This window comes from Amborella trichopoda, chromosome 1 (assembly GCF_054954075.1).
Source record: "Amborella trichopoda isolate Santa Cruz 75 chromosome 1, AtrichopodaSantaCruz75HAP2 v2.0, whole genome shotgun sequence".
Taxonomy (NCBI): Eukaryota; Viridiplantae; Streptophyta; class Magnoliopsida; order Amborellales; family Amborellaceae; genus Amborella; species Amborella trichopoda.
Window position 1 is genome coordinate 32,851,501 of NC_142336.1, and position 26,432 is coordinate 32,877,932.

Here is a 26,432-nt window from a genome sequence, read left to right on the forward strand (position 1 = left end):
TTTACAATAAAATTACATGTTATGATAAAATTTGGAGGTGCGCTTTAATTGGATTGTTTAAGATTGCAATCCTATAGAAACTACACATTTTTTTTAAAGTATCATGAATTTGAAAAAACAGATGCAAATGTAATAACCGAAGCTAAAAAATATTTTTATAATAACTGTAAATATGATGGATGTTTACATAATTTTTCCAAAAAATTATGGGGTAGAGTATGGATAAACATCATATATACCATACACGCCATACGCACGAGGAATCCATCCACTGCTCATTATGAAGAAAGAGGGTGACGATGAACACAAGACGTTGCATCAGAGTCCATACAACGATCCATCTCCACCATCCATCTGCGACACTTGGAAAAGTGCACATCACTTCACCATACATACGAGGAATCCATCCACTGCCCATTATGAAGAAAGAGGACGATGGACATGAGACGTTGCAACAAAGTACATACAACGATCCATCTCCACCATCCATCTGAAACACATGGGAAAGTGCACAACCGCACATCATTTCTTGCTCCAAGTAATGCACGAAGTCCATTTACAGGTTCATTTAATTAGCATGCACGTGACGTGTATCGTATTTTTTCAGTTTCGACTTCTAAATGTTCCTGCTTGGATTTTACAGCTCCAAAACAATAGTACAGGGTGTCTCTCTCTCTATTGATAGTCTCTCTCTCTGCATTGGCACTCTCTCTCTACATCGCATCGTCATTTTGCTTTCGGCAAGCTTGTTTCTTAATTTGACGGGTTCGTCATTTTTTATATTTTCTTTCATCATTATTTCCTTTGTATTTATCTCTTATATCAGTTAATTTGCTGTTTCTCCATAGTTTGCTGCTATAATTTCAAAATCTATTTCTAATTACAGTAGTATTGTTGTATATGAATCGTGCAGGATCTCCATTAAGTGTACATTTTGTTTTCAATTTGAAGTATGGATGCTAAAGCAAGAAATGCAGTGCTTCGTGCAAAATTAAAAGAAGCTGCACAAAAACGAGAAAAGCCTCTTGACGACCCACTTGTGAGGTATTCGCCATTCAATTGGTAGACAGTTTGAATCCCAACTTGTTTGGGTTTTTATCCGATTTCGTCGTTTGACTAATGTACCGTCATTTTCTTCATCCAATTTCATGTCAATCGTGAAGGTATGCTCCTAAGAGTTCTATATTTAGTTTCCTAGAGCTTCTGAATTTGCCATTGGGTTATTGCAAATTCTGTAGCTGATATTTTATGCTTCCCTAGCGTATCCTATGGATCATGTTCTGTTTAGTCTTGCTTTATTTAATTGACTGAATTAGGGCATCATCACTATGTAATGATTTCAGTCTTTGTTATTTAGAGGCTTTTTCGGGGATAGTCAAAATTTTGTTTTACTTTGTGACTACTTTTCTCAAGATTGATCTGCTTAAGTGCTTACATATTGCAAAATGACCTCTTAAGTTCCTATGAAATTTCATGTTTGTGAAGCCTTTTAAGGCGGTATACTTTTTTTTCAGCTATAGCTAATCATATCTCTTAGCAAAACTTTATTAGTTCTTTTAAGAGATTAAATGGATGATTGAAAGAGGTTACTGCTTGCAGGTATAATGATTTGGACCAACCTGTTTGTAAAATTTGTAATGTTGCTGTGAAGTCGGAGTCCCTATGGCTTGCGCACAAAACTTCTCGTAAACATCTCGAGGTAAAACTTCAAGTCTCTCTATCTCAGTATTTTGGCATTGCCAGTAATGATGCTTTCTTATTATATACAATCCTTAGAAGAAAACGAGATGTATTTGGTGTTGAAATCATAATAAGCGTCAGCCCCGCTGAGCTCTTGCCGCCACCTTTGAGAAATGCAATGAAATAATTAGCATCTTTATTTTGCACCATCTTCCAAGCCACCCCATATGATTCAAAATTCATTTCTCTCATGATCTAATATCATACTATGTTTCCGTATAGTCATAGCAAATCATAATAGCATACTCTGCTTATGCAAGTGCATATTCTTTAAAGATTTAGGACCCATGTACTGCCCTTTTTTTTCCTGAAATGTTGACGGTATAATTGTACTACTATTATTCCAACAAATTACAAAATGTAATGTACAGCCATTAACTGGGCATGTTCTAGAGTTCATATACAAAAAATGGTGCCCAAGAAGGCATGCAGTATAATGGTAAAAAACTTAAATGAAACCCAAAAACAAAAACTGTGGAACTGAGCTTAAAAAACGGCTGTTAGATTCTACCAATGACCCTATCTGCTGCACCTTCCTTTGTGAGTAAGTCTGCTCTAGAGTTTGCCTCCTGCTAGGTACGCCAAAAGGAGGTGTGAATGTGCTCATAGAGGAAGGAAATATGCTAAAAAATATACTTAAGATGGCACGGACAGGTGGAGGCACCTGAGGCCCCTGCTCTAATGTTTTTTGAATCTCCTTCTACGAGCAATGAATCATCCCAGTCCCAGTTGTATCTCTTGAGTCGTTATACCCTCTAGGAACACTACTGCTTCTGTGGTAGTTGAGTCAGCGTGACTGAGATGACCAGAATACAGGTATTGCTGTTATGGTCTCTGAATGGACCCCCAAAGACTGCTGGGTTAGGCTTGTAGAGAGTGCAACCATCAAAGTTGAACTTGTCTAGTGTGCCTTTGGGGTCACCTGAGGGAAGAGCGTGAGACCCATGTACTGCCATTCTTTTTCCGTAACGCTTATTGAGTAATTTTACTTGATTCTAGGCTTTCTAAATCGATCAAATCTCTATAGAACTATACAGACTGGGACTCCAAATGTATTGAGCTTTTATGTAGAAGTCCTCAATTTCATATCTGAGTTTGCACAAGAATGCATGGAAGCGAACCACATATTTGACACTATCAGCTTAAGTTTCTCTCAGATGACTCATGTACCTGTTACCTGTCAACCATGGCTGGTTTAAAAGGTGTTCATATATGTGTTGATGTCCATTCTGTTTCATATTCTCATAGAAGATTGCTTGTTTTTCACTGTTATGTTTCATATCCTATTTATGGCATTGGAGTTTCCTTTCTTTCTTTTTTGATAATTTTAACCTAAGTTTCCTTTCTTTCATGCTGACAAAACATCTTCCGATGATATAGGTCATTGCCAAACTCAAAGCTAATGCTGCTGAGATTTCTCGTGTTAGTAGTGCCAAATTGAACGTGAACAATGATGTCGGAATGGACACTTCCAAATCCAATTTAGTTGCAAATTTGCAGCCAATATCTCAATCATCATCCTCTCTTCCTGCTGATTTTTTTGATAAGCAGGACACTGAAAGGCAAAAAAGTGGTGAGTTATCTCGGATCTTTGATGTTGCTCCTCTTATTTTGGATGAATTCTGTTTTCACTGTGAAGACTGCTCAAACTTTTGAGGGTACTTTAATTATTGAACTAAAAAAAGAAGAAATTGAGTGCCTCTTCCTGAGTGTGTCTGATTATGTTGTAAGTCCTCACCAACTTCGTTGTTTCCAACTTCTAAGTTTGGGTGAACCATGGTTTCTGTGGGACTGTTACTGACTATATGCTGATGCTTGCTGAGCACTAAAGAGTTCAGTGTGCAAGCACACACACACACACACACATATATGTATGTATGTATTCGTTCTGGTGTATTTTAATACATGAATATACCATCTGTTTAGTAATTTGTATTAATTTGGTAACTGCTTTGTCATTGATATTTTGAAAAGATGAGCTTTTCTTACACATATGCAACCAATGCTCCAATAGAGAGCCATGGTATACCTTTAGTGCATGGACCCACCTTATATATTTGCTGGCTAGGCCTATTTCCCGATTCTCTACAAAACAATTGGGGATATGATATAAATTCCTATTGTATAGTCATGTCTAAAATTTTGACGACCATCATCAAGTCCCTGACATCCTTAAAGGTGTGAAAAAGAAAAAGAAAAAGAAAAAGAAAAAGAAAAAGAAAAAGAGAGCAACTCTAGTCCTCTAAATTGGGCCCCTCTTTTTGTAATATTGAAGTCTTATGTGTTTCTGTGACTGCTGTTAAATGTCAAAAAGAAATGAGGGGGTCCTTTATCCCTTGTTTGTTTTAGATAAAATATTTGATCATGCTTTGACTCAACAAAATCGAACCCTCTTGAACAGCTTAGAATGATGCTATCGACCAAATCCATGCGTCATGCGTAACAAATATGTTGTTTCCTATGAGACTAGTGGTTTTGAATTCCTTTTTTCTAAACCCTGAATTGTGTTACTTACATTTTGCTTGGGTGAAGGAATTGAGGTGATGACAATCTGTGGCCATTAAGAGCTTTGGGTTTTATGTGTTAAGTAAGCAAAACATTGTCAGTTTGTTTGGCAAGCTCCTCTGATAGTAGTTAACGGGAAATTACAGCACATACCTTTTTTTTTTTTAATACGTACTTAGGGGTAATCTTTTTTGATGAACACCATTCTTCTAAAAAAAGAACACGATTACTAAGATCAAATGTGAACCTTGCATTCATAGTTTTCTTAGAACACTCCTCTTGTATTCTTTCTTTTTGTGCAATCCATAAATTATAAATGGAAAGTATAAAATAGTGTTAATGCTGCAAGCATGACAATATTTAGAATCATTTGAGAACGATGCCAGTGGTCTTATGGAATATTCTATCATACACAAGTATAAAATGTTTGCAGGGTGACAAGGTAGGAAACATGGCATGTCAACTAAAAAACATTTTTGTTAGAAGGGATTTACCCTTACTACATCATTTTTTTAATTGTAATAGGGGCATTATGTACTGTTTTAGATGATTTTTATTCATATAAGTAATTGAATGTAATCTAGATGGCCTAGCAAGCTATATGGGGGACTTGGATGGTGAGAAAAAAACAATTGATCAAGAAGTTGGACTTTTTCTACCTATAGAATAGATCATGATAGGGCGATCAGAAGGGTACCCGGGTTTCCAGACACATCGCACTTCCGCTTGGGTCGAGGCTCTAAGGAAAAGTTTATAGACATCGACCTTTTTGCTCGAGAAGTTGTGAAACTATACCACAAGGGTGGTTTTCTGTTTCTCGCTCTCTATCTTAAGCTGTGTGCTTGTATTCTTCAGATTGTTTATGGTGGAGAGTGGGACCAAAGAATGGCTTTTCTTGTGTCAGTTTCCCTCACACGAAGGGGTCTACCGCGAATCATCTGACTCTACCCTTAGTCAAATTCAAATTCACTCTTTTTTTTTTTTTATTTGGGTAAGTCAGTGGGGGAGAAGGCCCCCTACCCATTTTTCATTAATAAAAAGCAGAGAAAAACAATTAAGATACAACCCTATGGTAGGGCTCTTGCGCCAGATCATGTAATAAAAGAGAGCAAAGAAAATTTGGTGGTCTATGGCGCCACACAATAGCACTGGGGCCAGCAGCTGCCCTCTTAGCTAGGGCATTAGCAACCATGTTAGCCTTACGAAAGACATGTGTGATGGACCATCGATGAGAAGACAGTCTGGTGCAACAATTGTCTACAATCGTCTTTAGTCTCCATGGAGCATTGCATCGATTATGACTGACATTCACAAGCAAGACCGAGTCACTTTCAATCTGGATTGGAAAACAATTACTTTGAATAACCAATTGAACTCCTTCCTCAAATGCTAAGAATTCTACACGGTTATTAGAAGCAAAACCAAAATGCTTTGCAAAAGCAGCAATAAAACTATAAGCACTTTTCCTGATAACTCCACCACCACCAGCTAAACCTGGATTTCTCAAGGAAGCAACATCAATATTGAGTTTGTAATTATGAGCCTCAGGAAAAGACCACGCTACCGAAGTAAAGGGCTCAGTCCTCTGCTGCTGCCAAGTTATCCGAAGGTTACCAATGATGGCCTTTTCTGATAAATGAAAAGACCGCTTCTTAACTTCTGCTAGTGCCTGAACGTGCAGGGTATTTTTTTTCTCAATAAGCTCTCTCCTGGTGGGTCTTGACTCAAAAACTCTTCTGTTGCGCTCTTCCCATAGAAACCAAATAGCAGTAAAAAAGATGGAAGACCAAATGTTACGAAGTCCATGTGATTTAAACCTGAAAAGTGACCACCGCCTAAGTAAATCAGGGATAGAGGTACCAAGGACAAACCTTTTTTCACATGTCCAAGCAAGTGATCTTCATACACCATGCGCAAAGGCACATTGGAATAATAGATGAAAAAGATTGTCATCATGATTACTACAAAAGGGTCATAAAGAGTCTAGTTGCATGCCTCGCTGCTGTAGTAAGAATGAAGTGGGTAACCGATTATGCAAGGCCAACCATGAAAACCATTTTGCCCTTGGGTGGCATTTGGAGGACCAAAGTGCACAGAAGATAGGCTGTGATGAACCTTGATGCCTAATAAAATTCCATGCCCTATTAATAGAGAATGATCCATCAACAGAATGAAATAAGACCAGTGAATCCTTCTTGGGATGTAGAGGGAGAGTATAATTCTCAACCTCTCTCCATATATTCCTCAAAGAATCAGATGCAGGATGCGGCAAAACCCAAGCTTTAAGAACTTCTCTGATAAAGTCTGAAACCATCCTCCCTGCAACAGCCCCCAAAATATTCCTGAATGTTATCATCGTGGAGATCTGAAAGTGGCTGACTTGCTAACCATGGGTCCATTCAGAAATCCACCATCTGACCATTACCAATATTCCACTGTGCATTGCCTCTCAAATGAAATGAGCCAAGTAAAATCCCCTTCCATGCATGAGAATAACCTTTTCTGCCTTCAGCCTCCCAAATAGAGGAATTTCTAAAATATCGATGTTTGAAGAATCGTGCCAACAACGAGGATGGATTTTCCAAAATCCTTCATGCTAACTTCATCATTCTTGCGATATTGAAATCCACCATATCTCTTACCCCAAGACCTCCTTCAGCCATAGGGAGGCACATCGTTTTCCATTTTTATAAGATGGACACCTTTTTTTTTTTGCTTCCCTGGCCCATAAGAAGTTTCTCTGTAGTCTCTCTATCATATTACATGCTTTCTTTGGAAGAATGAAGGATAATCACTAGAAAACCGATGACGCCTCCAGTACAGGCTTAAGCAACTGAAGTCGACCGGCATATGAGAGGCATAAAGGCTGTCAAGACCCGATCTTATCGAACACTTTACCCACCAGACTATGACAATAACTGTGCCTCAGATGTCCACGAAATAATGGTAGACCCAAATAGCGGACAGGAAGAGACCATTCAACAAACTTTAACTCCCTTAGAACTCTCCCCCGTCCTCCCTGTGGTGCATCAAAGGAAAAGACCTTGCTTTTAGATGAGTTCAAAATCTGACCAGTACTCCTCTCAAACTTATGAATAAGTTCACGCATAGCTGTGGCAGTAGAGATGGATGCCTCACAGAAAATAAACACATTATCAACATAAAAGAGATGAGAGACCCCATAGTCACACTCTGAAGGAAATGCCCTAGGAACCATGCCTTGCAACATGGCACAATCAAGCTGTCTGCTAAAAAGATTCATGACCAACAAAAAAAGATAAGGAGATAGAGGATCCCCTTGCCTCAAACTTCTCTTACCTTTAAAAAAAACTTTGGGTGAGCCATTCCTCAGGATAGAGGAAGAAGTAGTGGAAATACACAAGTGAACCCAAGAAACAAATAACTCAGGAAAACCCAAAGCATGCATCCTACCCACTATAAATCCCAGGATACTCTATTATATGCACTGCTCAAATCGATTTGCAGACATTTTAGGCCGATCTGAGTTCCTATGGCAGAGAGACATAAGTTCGTTTGTCATGAGAATATTATCAGTGATAAGCCTACCTTTCAGAAATGCAGCCCGCCTAGGGTCAATAAAATCAGCAAGAACTACTCGTAGGCGATTAGAAATTATTTTGCTGATGATTTTGTATAAGACATTACACAACCCTATAGGTCGAAAGTCTTTCATCACCCTAGTTGCATCCACTTTAGGAATCAGACAGATAAAGGTGGAATTGATTTGCTTGAGCAGCTTACCCTTAGTGAAGAAATCTTTAAGGGCCAGAAAAAGATCCTTTTTAATGACTTTCCATCCAAACCTGTAGAATTCCACTGAAAGCCATCTGGTCCTGGAGCGCTTTCATTTTTCATATCCCAAATGCATGCTTTAATCTCCTCCATAGATACTGCATCCACTAGTTTGTCCTTCTAAGAAGAATTGAGATGGAATGGCGGTAAGACCTGATCAACCATGTGAAGGTCAATATTGCTTTCCTGAGCCAATAAGTCTTTGAAATAGCCAATCATATGATTTTCAATATCATCCTCAGTAGACAAGAGATTCCCATTCTGATCTTTCAAAGAGATAATTCTATCAGTCCTTCTGACCACAGTCGATAAGTGAAACTATTTGGTGTTGGAGTCCCCCTCTTTTAACCAGTTTTGTCTTGATTTTTGCCTCCAGAATCTTTCTTCATTGGTCAGAAGAGTTTGCAATTTCTGAGTATACTCTTTTTCCTGAGTTTGCAATGTCTCATTGGAAGGATCCATGTATAGACTATCATGCAAAGATGATAGTTGGTGTCGAACTATAGCAATGGATTCTCCAACAAAACCAAACACCTCCTTGTTCCACAACCGTAGGTCAGCCTTGAGCCTCTTAAGTTTAGCCACAAAGCAATTCAAATTCATTCTTTGTGCTAGGAAATGAGCATCTATTCAAAAGGAGAGCAGCCCAAATTTTCTATTTAGAAAGCTATACTTGAAACTAGGAATTAGTTTAGTCGCATTGTAAAGATCAATGATTGAGGTTTGGGGCCGATACAATAAGACTTACTTACTTATGTCAAGATCCCTGCCACATTCTGCACCCTGATTCATTATCTCTTCCATAGACGATGTTTGTGGCAGTATACCTTGATGACATCATGGTTTATGGTTTGGTTCATTCTTTGACTGCTCTACTCCTGAAAAACTATAGAGACTTGTTCTTGCCAGCGAGAGCGAGCCAAAGAGCGGAAATCAAGTGGTATCATACCCTGGGGATTACAAAATAACAAAAAAGTAGAAGCTTCCGAGATGCGAGGGAAAAACTTTTGTCGAACATTTCCGAAAGGACCACCTATTTGTTCGTAGCTTGTGTAGCAACACGACTGAACTCGTTGCGTTGGGATTGATCTCTTTCTACCAACAATTGTGGCCCATGGTTGTGTAAATCACGACCTCTACTTGCTCCTATTGTTAACTCTTGAGCACGGGCCAGCTTCTTCAAACCCAAGATCTTGTCTCTTAAGCTTTACATGGTATCAATGTCATTTTGCTCAGAATACGTTAACTCATCCATTCGGGGAGAAAAAAGAAGGAAAATTATAGAATGAGACCATTTATCTTTGGTACAAGGTGGTCACAATTAATCTTGACATTGGATGTGACATTGGGTGACTGCATTTATTCCATTGACCAAGCTCAAACTTCAAAAGAAACTGAAAAATGGTCTCTCCAGTCTGAGACTCAGACCAAGATCCCTGATATGAATCATATGAATGGTTTAAATATAAATACTTTGACAAAAGAAGAAAATCTTATCATAGACCTGATTGATAAAATTAGTGACTCTGAGGCTAAAAAAGAAGCCTTGATGCAATATATCAACATGGCTAAAGAGCCTACCCACTACTCCTAAACCTTCTCTCATAACTTCAAGAGAAGATTATAGTTTTCACGACATCCTGAAAAGAGTTCAAAACAAAACTCAAACTAATAGGGAACTTTCGATTCCTGAGCTAAAAAGTGAAATAAATGAAGTTCGCAATGAACTAATAAATTTAAAAAATAGAGTACAAATCCAAGAAATGGTGGATACTACTTTCAAAAATGAAGGTAACAATGATGAAAATACTGAAGAAGAATTCAGTAACTTGATAAAAGATTATAGCCATAATCTTCTACCTCCTGAAATTGAAGACACTATGCCAAGGGTTCTGGAAAATGATGACCCTGAAACCTCGACCAAATGTAATATGTTAGAGAAAATTCAAAATTGTGACTATATTAATCTAGTGGACAAAGTCATAACTCAGAGGTGGTTTTCTATTGTCAAAATCGTTGTCCAAAAAGAATATACTTTCCAAACCACGGTCCTTATTGATTCAGGAGCTGATTTGAACTGTATAAATGATGGCTTAGTCCCAACAAAATATTTTAGTAAAACTGCATAGGTTCTAAATACCGCCGATGGAAATAAGATGATAATAAACTACAAGCGTTCTAATGCGGTTGTTTGCAATAACGACGCTTGCTTCAAATTTCTTTTTATCATAGTTAAAGGATTAAGTCAACCGGTTATTCTTGGAACTCCTTTCTTAAATATACTTTACCCTATAAAAATTGATAATACTGGTATTGAGGCTAACATAGAGGGACATGAGGTAAAGTTTACCTTCATAGATAAACCCAGAGTTCATGAAATAAATAATATTAAAGATAAAAACTCTACCAAGGAAAAATTCCTTTTTCATTTTAAAGAAAAAATCAAATATAAAACCATTGGGGAAAAAATTCTATCTCCTCAAATACAAAATAAAATTAGTAGTTTTAAAACTATTCTCGAAAAAGAAATATGCCCTAACGTATTTTGGAATAGAAAACAACATATTGTTGAACTTCCTTATGAACCAGGTTTGATGAGCAAAAATTCCTAAATGTTAAGCCTATTCAAATGAATAGTAGGCTCCTTGAAATTTGCAAAACTGAAATACAAGATTTGCTTGATAAAATGCTTATCAGAAAAAGTTCCTCACCTTGGAGCTGTTCAGCTTTTTATGTTGAAAAAGCTTCTGAAATTGAAAGAGGAGGCCCTAGAGTGGTCATAAACTACAAACCTTTAAATAAGGTTTTAAGATGGATTCGATATCCCATTCCAAACAACGAAGACCTCTTAGATAGATTGGTTAATGCCTACATATTCTCGAAATTTGATTTAAAATCTGGATATTGGCAAATACAAATAATAGAAAAGGACAGATATAAAACCAACTTCAACGTTCCCTTCGGACATTATAAATGGAATGTTATGCCTTTTGGTTTAAGAAATGCTCCTTCTAAATTTCAATTTATTATGAATGACACATTTAATCCTTATACCAAATTTATGATTGTATACATTGATGATATTCTTATTTATTTCGAAACTATAGATCAACACTGGAAACATCTAAACACATTTTTTAAAGCTGTTAAAACTGCTGGGTTAGTTCTATCAACAAAAAAGATAAATATTTTTAATACAAAAATAAGGTTTCTTGGACGTAATGTTTATCAAGGAAGAATAATTCCTATTGATAGGGCAATTGAATTTGCATCAAAATTCCCAGATATTATTAAAGACAGAACCGAACTTCAACGATTTCTCGGTTGCTTGAATTATATCGCAGATTTTTATGAAAACCTTGCTTTAGACGCTAAACCTTTGTTTCAAAGGCTAAAAAAGAACCCTCCTGACTGAACTAACGAGCATACCATGGCAGTCAAAAAATTAAAATTGAAAGCTAAAGATTTGCCTTGCTTAGCATTATCTAATCCTACAGCGTTTAAAATTGTTGAAACTGACGCTTCAGAACAAGGACTAGGTGGCATACTCAAACAAAAATTTCAGGAGCAAGAACAATTGGTGCGTTTTACTTTCAAAACCTGGAATCCTGCCCAACAGAACTATTCCACGGTTAAAAAAGAAATATTGGCTATCGTTCATTGTGCGACTAAATTCCAGAGTAACTAATTAATCCAAAAATTTCTTATTCGAACTGATTGTAAGGCAGCCAAAGATATTCTTGAGAAAGACGTAAAAAATCTCGTCTCAAAACAAATATTTACCCAACGGCAGGGTATCCTTTCATCGTTTGAATTGACAATTGAATACATTAATGGTAAAAATAACCATCTCCTTGACTTTTTGACCCGAGAATTTTTATAAGGAGGATAAGAAAAGGCAAAATCATCCGATGGATATAGTTCTCAGTCCGGGTAAAAGCCTGGCTCCACATAGTCATCCTACGAATATAGTTTTCAGCTCAGGAAAAGGCCTGACTTCGCCATCAACTCCAAAAGCTTTAATAAGAAAGCAAGTTCAAGAGATTGATATCTCCCCAACAATCCCTTTAAGCACTAATAACCCGAGTGCTAATAGAACTCCGTTTTTTGGAAAGAACATATATACTACTCATAATTGTTGAGAATGATCACAGGGGAAAAGACCCTACCGAAATAGCAGCAATATATTTACGAAATCACTTTCATCCCAATATGGGAGAAAATATAGCGAATAGCATGAAGCCATACTCATGGAAACAGGATCTGTGACTATAGTACACAAGTATAGAAATAATGACACAGAGATTGCATACTCAAAATTCAAAATTCATAAAATCATCTCTTATAGAGATTTGGGGATTAGATCCTTTAAAGCCAAGGATGTTAAATACTAGAGGATTTAAAATTAGATCCTACCATTATTTCGAATATACTAAGGCTTGGGACGAAGTCTTTGCTTACCAAAATACCAAAACTTTGCATAGTTGGTATGTACAATTTAAAATAACTGAACTCATGGAATTCCCTAACTGGTTAAAAAGTTGGTTCCTGTTATGGGGATCATGCAGTCAGATACTTCCTCAAAAAATACAGATATCACAGAGAAAATTCTCTAACTACAATAAACATTGTCTAAAAAGAGACTATCATTTATACTTCATGGCCTTATATCAGGTCCCTTGGATACTAAAATGGACATATCAACTCTCTGAATATGATATGGATCGGTGGGATTATATCCCATAATTACGTCGACAAATATCAGTAACAGTTACAAAAATAACTCCCTAGATCCAAAAAAAATTTATATGAAGATAATACCATCCTCCTCGCCAAGTTCAAACATGGATATAACAGATTACGTCACAATAGTGCAACGAAAGAATCCCAAATTATCAAAAGCAGAGCTTAAAAGAAAGGTCCTTTTAGCACTAGAAGAAGATGTTGATATACAGGCCACACCAACAAAAGAAGAAGAAGAAACCGAAGACCACAGTCCACTCAATGCTGATGACTGTGCAGGGATTAATTTTTCCCTGATGAAGTAAAAGAAAAATTAATAGGGACGGTACGACTCCAATTCACCCAGTACACGTGTCCCTAAAGCTAGTAGCAAAGATAAGAGCATTATTACTACTGACGAATTTCCAGCAAAAAGAAGAGCATTATTGCTATCGACAAAACTGTTTACTGTAGGGAATCTTGCTTTTCCCAAAAGGTGTCAGGTTCACTGTAGGGAATCTTGCTTTTTTCCAAAAGATGTCGGTGCCCAAAATATGTCGGTGCGGATTTAGAACATTTTGAAGTCCGACTCCTTCCTCTATATAAGAGAAGCAGAGAAGAAGAGGAAGGCATCCGAAAAAACAGGCAGATAGTTTTGTTGAGTGCTTGGTTTGAAGTAAAAGAGTTTGTTTGAGTGTTTGTTTGCAGGTTTTGTTTGAGTGTTTGTAAGTTTGTAAGAGTCTGTCTGAGTGCTTGGTTTGAACAGAAGTAAACCACCCCGTTGGTGGATCAAGCTTACCCCATCTGTATCAAGCCTATCATGTAAGCTTCCAATTCCTATATTCATTAGTTTAAAATATTTGTTGCTATTATTGTTTAATTAAAGTTACAGGTGTTCTGTTATCATTGATATTCATCTTAATGAGTGGTATATATGTTTGGTTCCATTGCCGGGTCGTTGTCATTGATATTCATCTTAATTCTGCTATCATTATGCCATTATGGTATCAGAGCCAAGTTATATTCAGTGGTGAACTGAAAAACTTTGCATATTTAGATTTTTGTCAAAAACCTAAAGTTGCTGTGACCCAAAGATCACCGTCAAGCCAGTAGGGCAGAAAAGGTGTGGGGACTGTTTCCAGTTGACTCAGATTCATACAAAAATCAAAATGGCAAATTTATTCAGAACATTATCGAATAGAACTGCTTCTACCAGTACACTACGTGTTAATAATAGAGAAGAAGTTATATATATATATATATATATATATATATATATATATGTATATATTATGTGGAGCAGCCAAGAGGTTTTGAAAGCAGGGATCGACCAAATTATGTTGGAAGCTAAAGAAGGCCTTGTATGGACTAAAAGCAGGTGTCAAGGGCTTGGTATGGAAAGATTGTTGAGTTTCTGTTGCAAAATGGATACTCAGTATCACCTGCTGACTCAAGCCTGTTTATAAATGTCAAAGATTGCCGACTATCCGTTATACTTGTTTAGGTTGATGATCTGATTGTTATTGGGGATGACACTGAGGAAATCTACCACACAGAAAATATGTCGGTCAAATTTCAATGGAGCTCGGAAGCTCAAGCATTTTTTGGGTCTCGAAATTTGTCAAGGAAGGACTCTCCTTGTGTCAGCAGAATTACACTAGAGATCTATTACAAAATTATGGTATGGTCAACTGCAAACCAATCTCGACTTCAATGGAGACAAATGTGAGGCTGAGTGTAGATGAAGGAGAAGTTCTCAAGGACTCAGCCATGTACAGACAGATTGTCAGCAGCTTGGTTTATCTGACATTGACTAGGCTTGATATTGCACATGCAGTTGGTGTAGTCAGTCAATTCATTCAGAATCCTAGGAAACCTCATTTAGAGGCCATTCGCAGAATGCTGCGATACATCAAAGGTTCTGCTGATTATGGATTGTTATATAAGAAGGGAAAATGCGAGTTGGCAGGATATTGTGATGCTGACTTTGCTGTGACTAAACAACTCTCCGATCTACTACTGGGTACTCTTTCCGCCTAGGATCAGCTGCTGTCTCCTGGTGTAGTAAGAGACAACCCACAGTTTCCTTGTCGACCATTGAAGCAAAATATAGATCTGCAACAATGGCTGCACAGGAATACACCTGGCTATCACTTATGTTGGAGAATTTGCATTAGCCAGTTGAAAAACTAGTCACTCTTTTGTGACAACCTATCAGCCATTCGATTGGCTGAAAACCCCGTTTTCCATGCAAAGGCCAAACATATTGAAGTACATCATTATTACATAGGAGAAAAGGTCCTAAATGAAGTGCTCACACTAGCATTGATAAGGATAAAAGAACAACTTGCCGATATATTTACAAAAGGGCTTAATGTTACCAAATTTGTTAAACATAGAGAAAGACTCGGCATGATCAGAAGATCAGTTGTAAAGAAGAGCCAGTGTTGAGAGGGAGAATTGAAGGAGAGAGCAACATGTGGCTCTCCCCTTTTCCCTTCCCTCCTCTTTGCCTTCTCTCTCCAGAGATTTCTTCCCTAGATATTTTCTTATCTAATAATATCTCTTTAGAGATTTCTTCTCTAAATATTTCGTTATCTAGAAATATCCCTCTAGAATATTTCTTCTCTAAATATTTCTATATCTAGAACCATCTACACCGCCAAAATTAAGTCGGTGATTTTGAAAGGCTGTTTAGTCGCCCTATAAATAGGGATGGGGTAAGACATTTGGTCTGTGTAAGAGGGAGTAGAAAGAAGAGAAGAAAGAGAGAGAGGGAGTGGGTGGCGTGAGTGTGTAAGAAGAGAAAGAGAGAGTTGTGGTGAGAGTACGGAATGTGTAAATAAAGAAAGAGAGTTGCGGTGAGGTGAAAAGTAAGAGAGAGAAAAGGTACTTGAGTGAGTTAGTAGAGAAAAGAGAGAGTGGTGGTGAGGTGGAAAGTAAGAGAGAGAAGAGCTACTTGTGTAAGTATGGAGAGAACGAGAGAAGTTGAGTGTGAAATCAAGTTTGTAGAGAGAGAGTTAGAGTAAACTTGTGCAGTTGTGTAGAAAGAGTGAGAGTGATAGAAAAAGTGATGAGTGTGTAATAAATGCTCAATCATTGAATGGTTATTTTTTTTCTCTCTCCACATGGAATGATTATTATGATTTTCTCTCTCTACATGGAAGAATAAATATTTTTCAGGAATTTTGGAACATACTTGAGTCCATAAAATTTCCTACACTTTAATGGCCACAGAGACCCAACAGAACCTAGGGTGAGTTTTCAGTTTTTCTTTGAAGACTTAAAAGAAACATTATGTCCATGATTGGTGGCCTTTGGAAGCTTGTAACCAGGGGACAAAACAAAGCTACCACATCAACAATTTTATAAAACATCACAAAAAGAACACTATATATAACAAAAAACTTAGGCACATCCAAGTTTTTCATTATAGAAATTAGCGAGTGGTTTGAGTTTTTCATTTATTTTTTAATTCCATGGGAAGTGGTGCATGGCCATTCATAGTTGGTGGGGTGGGGTGATTTGTTGCCTAATTCCATTAATGAATGAGACTTTCAGCCTGCTAACTAGCTTCGTGAGATATCCTCCACAACCAACTGCTTAGACAGAGCGACGAAGTATGGCTGTTTAGGTCAAGAATGTTTGAGGTGAAAACAGGTTTGTGATGCCCTTAGATATTCTTGGCCACACACATGCTTCACCAATGTATTCAACTGGAACAAAGCCTTGGCGGACCTGCCCTATAGTCTATTGATATTTAATCGTGATACCATAGAATAAATCATTGCAATTGTTGGTACTCAGTGCGGAATTCCCAATATGTGTGAGTCATCAGCTCATAGTGGCTAAGTCCCTACCCTTTGTACACACCAACCGTTGCTCTTATTGGTTGAATGGTTCGGTGAAGTTTTTGAATTGTGGCGATGGAGGTGTTCTGCCACTGGTGATGTTGCGGGAAGTCCATTGAACCTTTTTATTGAGAGGAAGGAACCCGAACCCTGTCTTCTCCAAAGTGTGGTCCTCCATAGCCCCTCCAAAAGTGCAAGCCTTTCATTGGATTGCTTGTTCTAAACGTGCACTTACCGTAGACGTACGCCAGAGAAGAGGTTTCCATATTCCCAATAGGTGTGTCATGTGCCTATGTGAGGAAGAAACAAACCCTCACCTGTTCATTCATTGTCAACTTGCCCTTCAACTTCGGAGTTGAATTATCCAACTTTTTGGAGTGTCTTGGGTTACACGTCCTTCAATTTCGGCGCTGACAGCTTTCTCTTTTGACTCTCATTGGCTGAGGTCGGGCAGAATTCTTTGGAAAGCCTCATTAGCCGCAACCTTGTGGACCATTTGGCTAGAAAGAAATTCAAGAATTTTATGTGGTACCAAAAGCGAGCTTCCAGCTCTGTTCCACAAGATCACTACGCTGGTAATCTTTTGGGCATCCAATCACAGGCTTTTCACCCGGACTTCGGTGGCAAGTTTCCTTTGCAATTGGGTGAATCTAATTCAACTCACCTTCCACTGCAACCCAAGAGCATCGAACTGGACACCCCCCCTGGTGAGAGCTATTAAGCTTAATTTTGATGGATGCTCCTTTGGAAATCCAGACCCAGCGGGCGCTAAAGGGGGTTTTATGTGATCATAATGGGGATGTCATCTCATCCTTCTCAGAACACCTTGGCCACGCTGATTCTTAGTTTGCAGAGGCCACAACCTTGTTGATGCGAATCAAGAAATATAACCCCTCCTGGGGCTCACGGTTGTACATCGAGAGAGATGCCAAAAATATTTTATCCTGGGCTGCTAGAAAGGCCTCTCCTCCTTGGTACCTAGCACACATATTTGAGTACTTGCAGGGTTATAGATGCCTCATGGATGCATGACTTTGTAGATCGCCTCGCCAAGGAAGCCGCTAGGAACCAGCCTTCAGCCCCCGCTTAGCTGTGCCTCAAAGGCAGTCCAAACTTTGTTCGTACGGCTTTCTCCTCCTTTTGCTCTGGGCCTCGGCGGGAGACTTTCTTCTTCCTCTTTGGCAGTCCTCTCTCTTGTAGCGGGTGTATTCTATAAGCTCCTATCTCTAGACAGCCCTTAATTTTTTTTTCTGGGAGTTGTTATAGCCTGACTCTTTTGTACAGGTCACTTCTTAGTGACCATTTTTTGGTTGAGAGACCCGGTCTATGGGTCACCTCAACCCATACTCTTGTACTACTTTCATTATAATATTAACCGTTAACATTCAAAAAAAAGAAAATAAAAGAAAAAAAGAAGGATAATAGGAAGGAGAAGTCGTAACAAGGTTTCCGTAGGGGAAATTGTGGAAGTATCATTGAAGGATGCCCCCCGCAGACAAAACCGGTGAAATCATGGGGAGATTCTAGTGGTGGGCCCCATGCGGTCCCTGCACTTGAGTCTACGCCTGTCGAAACTAAAAAAAAGAAAATGGACAAAGGAGTTGACTTGGTGAGCTTTTCTGAGTTGCAAACAAGTTTTCGTTCATTGCTTCAGATTCCCTTGGGAGGAACTCAAGGAATTTTGGAAGTATCATTGAAGGATGCCCCAGCAGACAAAACCGGTTAAATCATGGAGAGATTCGATTGGTGGGGCCCCATGCGGTCCCTGCACTTGAGTCCATGCCCGCTGAACCTAAAAAAAAGAAAATGGACAAAGGAGTTGACTTGGTGAGCTTTTCTGAGTTGCAAACAAGTTTTCATTTATTGCTTCAGATTCCCTTGGGAGGAACTCAATGAATTTTTGAGATTTTGGAGATATGTAAGAGGTGTTCGAGCCATACTTTATTGGTTGAAAACTAGACCCTCATTTCATATTTTAAAGTAGTGTTCCACGTGAATGATAAACTTTGAGGGAAATAAGGAAGCAAATTTATTAGCCCAACAAGGAATTCAAGGGGACCACACACAAAAGTTTTTTCGTGTAGTGAGGCTTTATGCTTATTTATTGGTTTTGATACTTGATATTCTCTCCTTCACCCAAATTCTTGTACATGTCTCAATCTTTCTATACTCCTGAATGCCTACATCTTCTCAAATGAATAAGAGTTAAATATAAAATAAAAACCATTGGAAACTATATTAAAGAAAGATATGCTAACTTTGAGGAAGATCATGATTTGATTGGCTTCATCAGTATATTGCTACCCCCTTGTTATTGCAGCCTAGAATCACTTTCGACCCCAAAAAAAAAAAAAAAAAAGGTAAAAGAAAGAGAGCAAGAGAGAGACAATAAAAGTAGCCTGGAATCACTTAAGATGTAAGTTGTTGGCTGTAGAAAGTCTTACCCTTTTAGCTGGGTAGGAGTCAAAATAATCTGCAATTTACATCAACAATGCTCCAAGATATAACTTCCTTCATAGAAATAAGATATCAATGAGGTTTTTATGAGTGCATAACACAATTAGGGTTTCTTGGATCCCTTTATGAACCTTTGGGACATGTCACTGCATGGAACCTCCTTTTAATCTAGCTGGGCATGCCCTCTATTTATCATTCTTATAGGGTGGTACATGCCACCTAGAGAGAAAAGGGAGAACAAGAGAGTGGTGCATGGAGGAGAGAGAAGGAAGAGAGAGAGGGTCCAAAATAATGTGTAGAAAATGTGGGACCCCTCCTTATATAGGCCTCAATGGCCCTTGGTATACTTATCCAAAATTGTGACTCATCATGATTAATAGGATTTTAAGAAATCTGAAGTGAGAGGTGATTAAATTTGAGCAATCCATCCCATGAATCAGCTGTCATGATTTAGGGGGGGATTCTAAAAACCTTATCCCCTGAAGTTTTGACCTATATCCACTTCTAATAATCTAGGGTAAGGCTAATCCATAGATTCGAAAAGCGGCCCGCCTAGGCCAAGGTGGCCCTTCTAGGTGATGGGTCCCTAAGCACCCACCTAAGGACCTTCGGTGGGCAACCCGCTCCCTGCTCAGGGGCAAAAATGCCCCTCACGGAGGGGGTGGGGTTTAGGTTTTTTTGTGACCTATACCTCGTTTTTACATTTTAGAGTGATAAAACAAGAAAAAACATGCATTGATGTTAGATCGATTGGTTAATTCTTTCCTCCCCCCCTCTTATGTGTGTGGACTATGGAGTGTGGACTATGGACTAGGTTGGTAATCATCACAATGGTATGTACTATGGAGTGTATGGATGGAGTTTTGGACTATGGACTCTGTGTTATGTCTAGTACTGAATTTGATTGTTGGATTATATTTTCTGATTTTTCTTAATGGGTTATTAACTATTTGTCCAAATCTCAAATTACCATGGTTTGTCTTTGGACTTGGATTGATCGGACATAAAAAATGTTTTAAAAATGCCTCAATATGCATTTTTATAAATAATTTGGACCTAGAACTGTTTTTTGGGACATCTCCCACCCATGTTATTCCACCTGGGCCACCTGGGCGCCTGCCTCAAAGATGAGCGGCGCGGACCCCTCCAGCCGCGTAGGCACTGCCAGACATTTTTTGGAACTTTGGACAAATCTAAAACAATCTTTCTAGAGCTTTCTTTATCTCACACGAAATTGTAGGAAATGAAAGATAAAAGATTTGGTCAAAGATACAAACAATATTTCAAATACCCATCTCCCACAAAATAAGGACATAATATATTACAATCATTTTCAAAAGATTTTGTAACTAACCAAAATAACACTTTTTAAAATTTAAAAATAAAGAATAGAGGAGGTGAGCGTGCCACCTCATGTGTGAAGTGTGGGCTGGGCCCCATGGCTCCACGCCCCACCTATGTGGGTGTGGGTCACACATGCGAGCTTTGTCCACTCTTTCCCTTTGTTTCCATTCTAATCCATACCACAGCCAGGCTGCAGTAAAAGTAAGGAATTCGTTTTGTTTGTGATGGTTTCGCAAAGTTTCTGTAGCTCCCCCGCTCCAAGGATAAATTGTCCTTTTGGTGCCTCAAACATCCATGGGCCCTCATGTGTTCCACTCCACTCCTCCATAGTTCCAAAATTTTCCCTTTTAAGGGTTTTTATGGCTAAAATTAATTTTAAAATTTCTGAAAAATTTCTAAAATTCACAAAAATATTTATAACATTGAAAACAAAATGTCTAAAAGTGAATTGGTACCAGCGTGTTTGGAAAAGTAACTATCAGGGCACTCCATCTTACCCAATAATTGTGATCCTCGACTATCTTCTCAAACAAACCCAAGAGACCCATGAACCACAATCTCATATAGGAGCTCATGACTGGCTCGTCAAAGTTGGCCAATAAATAGTGGAACCACATTCTTGGAATATGGATTGTAGGTTCTCCCCTTAAGAGTGAAAAATACGCACATATCACTATAGTGCAAGGGGACTCTCCTTATGCGCATCTAAACATATCCTTTTACAGGGTTGCTTCTCGATAATGTGGTTGTCATGTGTACATGCTGCATAAAAGTTTGTTGAGGATTTAGCCTTTTGCTCTCATAGGCCTACATTAAAGTGTATAATCCACTATAATTCTTATGTATATGCTCTCGAGACCTCCCAATTAAATTGGGAACTGTTGCTCTGAAGACCTTTAAAGGCCAAAAAATTCCAACATGATGCATATTTAACAATCTTAAAAATCTCTTTTCTTTATAGAACATGGATTTAATAAATATAGCTTTCTTTTTTTCATATGCTATTATTACTTTCTTTTGCTTAACTGATATATCTATTGTTTCTTTCCTTTAAAAATATAAAGCATATGAATATGTTAAGCTGTTGACCAACTCCTATTGGCATGGGTTGGCTCCCCCACCATGTGATCATGGCTAGACCATGATCGTGCTCCATGAGTTCAAATTGCATCTGTAGACTAGGTTCGCCACCCATGTTAGGAGATCCCGATAACTTAGTTGGTTCCTAAAACCCTTGAAAGCCAGAATGGATGCATGAGTTAGCAGAGTCACCAATGTGTGTTTGTTTTGTGTATGTGTGGAAAAAGATTTGGTCCTCTCTACATCTTTTTTTAGGGTATTCGAGACATCTATTTAGGCCCAATTTTCGCACTTTTATTCTCTTGGATCTGGTGAAGAAGATCATGTAAAAAAAATAAAATCATAGAAGCCCTAGAAAATCATTTTTTGAGGAGAGAGTAAATGCAGTGAATAGGGGGTGCCAATTTCATGTGGTCTGAACGGGTTAGATCAAGGCCTTGGGGGGATTTGTTCGATTCCAAATTTTGTAGATTGCCTCGTCATAGAAGAAATTGTTTTTTGTGAAAAACCGAATTAGTCTTAAAAGGATATCGATTTGTCCCTCAAAAAATGGATGCTCTGTATTCATTGCTGGGATGGGTTTTCTTGAGGCACCACTAGGGTGGCGCTAGGATGAGTACGGTTATTCCCAAATTTGGGGTCCCCCTAGTCATGGTTTCGAGCTAGGGTGGACACTGCAGTGGTCCGTCCTTGCGAGGGCCAAACTTTTATGTACATGCACTTTCAAAAACTTTATTAAATAAGATACAAAAATATCTGTTTGCATTTTTTTAATATCATATACACATGCATAACTGATTAGAACTTATGTGTTTGTTCTTCTTGGATTTTAAAACTAATGAAAACTCTTCACACAGTTTCTCTCTCTTCCCTCTAAAAATAGACTTCCCTCATAAAGAAATGAGTTTATTTCTACCTGTCTCACATATCTGTCCCTCTCCCCCCTTGACATCTTACATAAATCTGCATGACCTTCTTAGTTACTATTTAATTTCGTTAAATTGTATTTCTCTTTATTCATAATATCTTTTCAAATATTATTTGTCACTCTTCTATTAACCTCTTGAAAAAAATATTATTTGTCACTTTTACGTCTACCATTGATCTCTCTCCTTGAGTGTATGTTCCTGCATATTCAATGAATATGCTATTCTTTCAAGGGTGGGCTGGTGCCTATGTATGTGCAGCACCAGGTGCAATTGCATATATTATCTAAACATCTGGATATTTTGACTTCCACAAAAACATTTTAGCTTTTTCTACTGGATTGAATTTCTTGTCCCTTTTTCTTTTATTGAATGTAAACTAATTCAGTGTTTGGTTCCCCTGATCACTGCCATTACAAGTATTGCCAAATAGACTCTCAACCCGACGTTACTTCTCTCTACAGTATTCATCACTTTCAGAAACAGTTCCTAAGTTAAAATTTTGAGATTTAAAACCCAAGCTTGCGCATGTAATAATTGGCTTGCAGCCTTCATCATTTCCTGCTATAAGTAGGTATGGGATGTTAGACCCCCTGAACCTTGAATCCTATTATTCATGTGATCAAGTCATGAGAGAAGGGATCAGACTCCCATGGCCAATGGGGACAAAATCCCTCATGGTAAATGAGTGTGGTCCTAAGTGATTGAGGATCTTATTCTCCCCATGGTCCTACTTTCAATCTGTCTGATTGAGGGTCTGGACCTGGACCGCCTACTGTCCTGCAACTACGATCTAGCCTTCTTCACTCCTCTCCTGCACCGTTCCCTCAGTTTTTTAAACTCTTAACCTCTTTGAAACTAATGTTTCTTTGAAAGTATAAAATCTAGTGGTTCTGAGGGAGAATGCTTATTTTTTCATTGCTAAAGCTGGAGTTGTTCTGATTCAGCAGTAGATACTATATACTCCAACCAGCAGGTCCTTTTTGGCAACTTTTTGAGCTTAGGTCCTACTTTTTGTTTTTCCGATGGCTATCTCCTTTCTGTATACTGGATTGTACAGGTTATCACCCATTTTTGTACAGGTTCTGTTGGAAAAGCATTTTTTTGGATGCTGTAATGGGCACCCATCCTGCGGGCTGCCTGATCCTTCTTGCAACTCTTTCATACTCAATACAAGTTAACATTTTCGAAAGAAAGAAACTACTGTTTCTTTGATTCTGTCTCATCTCATATTCATGCACTTGGGCCCTTCGCCTAAGCTCCATTGATAAGGTATGAAGAAGAAAGAACCTCCTGGGGTAATGTCTTCTTCTTGGCTATTGTTGGAGGATACTTTTCCTACCCAATGGGTTATCTCCAACTCACAGGATTTGGCTTCCCAGCTGGCCACTACCTTTTTTTACAAGGGAAGACAGTTGAGCATATTTCTATCCATGGTTCTTTTGCATCGCGAGTGTTATGAGAACTTCTGAGTGTTAATTGTCCTAGTTTGGCAGCTTTTGATTGTGTTCCATCAGATAATGTATTGCACATTTTGAGCTCAATTCCGTTGTTCCCTTTGCACATGCTTCTTAAGGAGTGGTATGGCAGTCTATTTGATTTCTTGGAGCTGATGGACTGGATATCCATTGGGTTTGGGTCTTCATCAACTCCACTGATGGAGAGGGTTCATCGCAGGTTTTGGACAACTGGATGGTAGTTGCTGGAAGTTTATCCTTTGGGTAAGGCTGCAGTGCACTTGGAATACTTCTATTTGGGTTGCTTCAAGCATTACTTGAATGGGTACTCTAATTGATATGGCAGGCTGCCTATTTCATTAGGGTTAGTGTTGGATGGATCCTATACTGCTGTACATGCCTGGGGTTGACAGAGGAATGTTCTATTGAGGTGAACACTATTTCCAATGTATTAGGAGTATATGCCGATCATCTCTGTGTGTGTGCGCATGTGCATGCGCATACTTCCATGCTTCCAAATATTCCAAAGATCAGCCATAAGTCAGCCAAAAGAAGATTCTAGCATGGTCATGGGGCCTCATGATGCATTATCACTTATACCAGATACTAGTCTGGAAATATTTTATAGCCCTCTGGGGAACCATAGTTGTGATGTTATGTTATCCTTGTTAAGTGTTGCTCCTATTTGCTATTGAAATCTTTGATTTCTCCATCAGAATTAAAGAGTGAAAATATGTATTTAGGGCATGTACTTAGGCTCCTTTTGGGCATCAGAATTGTATTTGTAATTTGTTTACTAACATGACATGTTTTCTCCTCCTTTAACGAAACCTTGTATTTTAAAACCAAAGGAAGAAACACACCACTATCAAGTTATCTGTTCAACTGAATTTAATATGTTAGTTTTCATAAGCTAATACTTTCGTAACAGTCAAATCTCTGATCCCTTCCATTAATATGTGATATTCAGTCAACATACATTGGGATTGGACGAAATATGAACTTCGCATCAATTGATATATTTTCCACATATGTAGCTTCTGAAAGCATTAAGAAAAACTCGGGAATTGCTAGAAAAACTACTAAACTAGAAGATGTTGGTTCTTTCCCGGTGGCACCTTAATTTTCTTAAGCTAATAGTTTCAAAATAGTCAAATCTCTGATCGCTGCCATATATATGTGATTTCAGTCAACATGCATTGGAATTGAAATCCAATCCCCAATTATGAACTTCCAATTGATATATTTTTCAACAGATGTAGCAGCTGAAAGTGTTAAACAGGACTCCGGAATTGCTAGAAAAACTGCTAAACTCGAAGATGTTGGTTCTTTACCAGTGGCACCTCTGAAGAACGAAAATATTCCTGTTTCTAGTCATTTGTCAGGGCAGACCAATTCTTATGACATGGCAAAAGAGGGGTTCCATTTTCATACAACAGAAAACATAGAAGAGAGAGTACGTGTGCCATCCAGTGAGCTCGCTACTGCAAGAAATCTTGATAAAATGGAAACCAAGCAAGTAAAGGGAGCTCTCCCCGAAGGCTTCTTTGATAACAAGGATGCAGATCTACGAGCACGAGGCATTGAACCTGTTAAGCTTGATATCAAGTGAGGTTTTTCCTGTATTTCTAGATTTATGCATTTATTTTGTTCAATTTCTATAGTTGCATCATGCATCGTAACCTTCTTAACCTGGAAACTTCAGTTTGTTTTTATGCTATGCATCGTTATTATGATTGAGCACCTTTTTTGATTTTTTCTTTGTGTAGCTAGGATGTATATCTCTGTGTGTGTGCGTGCATGTGTGTGCGTATTGAAAGGTGTGGCTATGTAGAAGTCAAGATATTAAATTCAAAAATTTTCTTTTACTTTTATTTTAAATACCTGAAATCCACTTACGTGGGTCACAATTTGTTGTTGTAAAATTAAAATAATGCCCTAGATACGATTTAGTATTTTTATTTTTATTGCCAAGGGAAATAAAAACTATCCAAGAGCTTTAAATTAACTTCCACCTTAATTTTTAGCACAAAATAAGTTCTTGAAAATTTACAGAAAATAGGAAATAATACTATAAATTAATTTAGAACTACCGGGAAGGCTTGCTGGAAAATCTATGGAGTTATCCTACCAAGACTTGGTACACCTTATGCCCGATTCCCTGACCAATGACGTACTTTTGCTATTTAAGATATTGCTGAAAATTTTGAGATTGAGAAGCTTTGTAGGCAATACTTCTTTTTTAGGGTTTTAGAAAGCTAAAAAATAAACTAGGATTTATAGAAACCCTAGTAGAACAAATTAGAACTGAATTTGGGAGTTGTTCTCTCTACGTTGGGCTTTCTCCCTTCTTTTCTTCAAAATACAACAACTCTCTTTTTAATTTTAAAGGTCCTCATTTTCTTTATTTTAATGGAGGCTACTGAAATAAGGAGAGAGAAAGAGAGAGAGACAGAGACGTAGCTCTTTATGTATGGCAGAGGGTGGTGTGAGATCTAAAGGAGAGAGAATTTTAGGTGTGAGAGAGAGAAGATCTA

At 38.1% G+C, this 26,432-nt stretch overlaps 1 protein-coding gene across 2 annotated transcripts in view; it reads left to right on the forward strand.

The window, feature by feature from the left end:
• Window positions 1-632: 632 nt before the first annotated feature.
• Window positions 633-26,432, forward strand: part of LOC18428338 (zinc ion binding protein) — a 44,920-nt gene continuing 19,120 nt past the window's right edge. The window contains exons 1-5 of one of the 2 annotated variants that reach the window (XM_011622924.3): window positions 633-765; window positions 914-1,044; window positions 1,600-1,699; window positions 3,121-3,313; window positions 25,152-25,503. In XM_011622924.3, coding sequence (XP_011621226.1) covers window positions 953-1,044; window positions 1,600-1,699; window positions 3,121-3,313; window positions 25,152-25,503 — 737 coding nt within the window. In that variant the 5' untranslated portion in view covers window positions 633-765; window positions 914-952. Of the gene's footprint in view, window positions 766-913; window positions 1,164-1,599; window positions 1,700-3,120; window positions 3,314-25,151; window positions 25,504-26,432 lie in introns of both variants that reach the window. The other variant, XM_088862469.1, reaches the window with a different exon arrangement.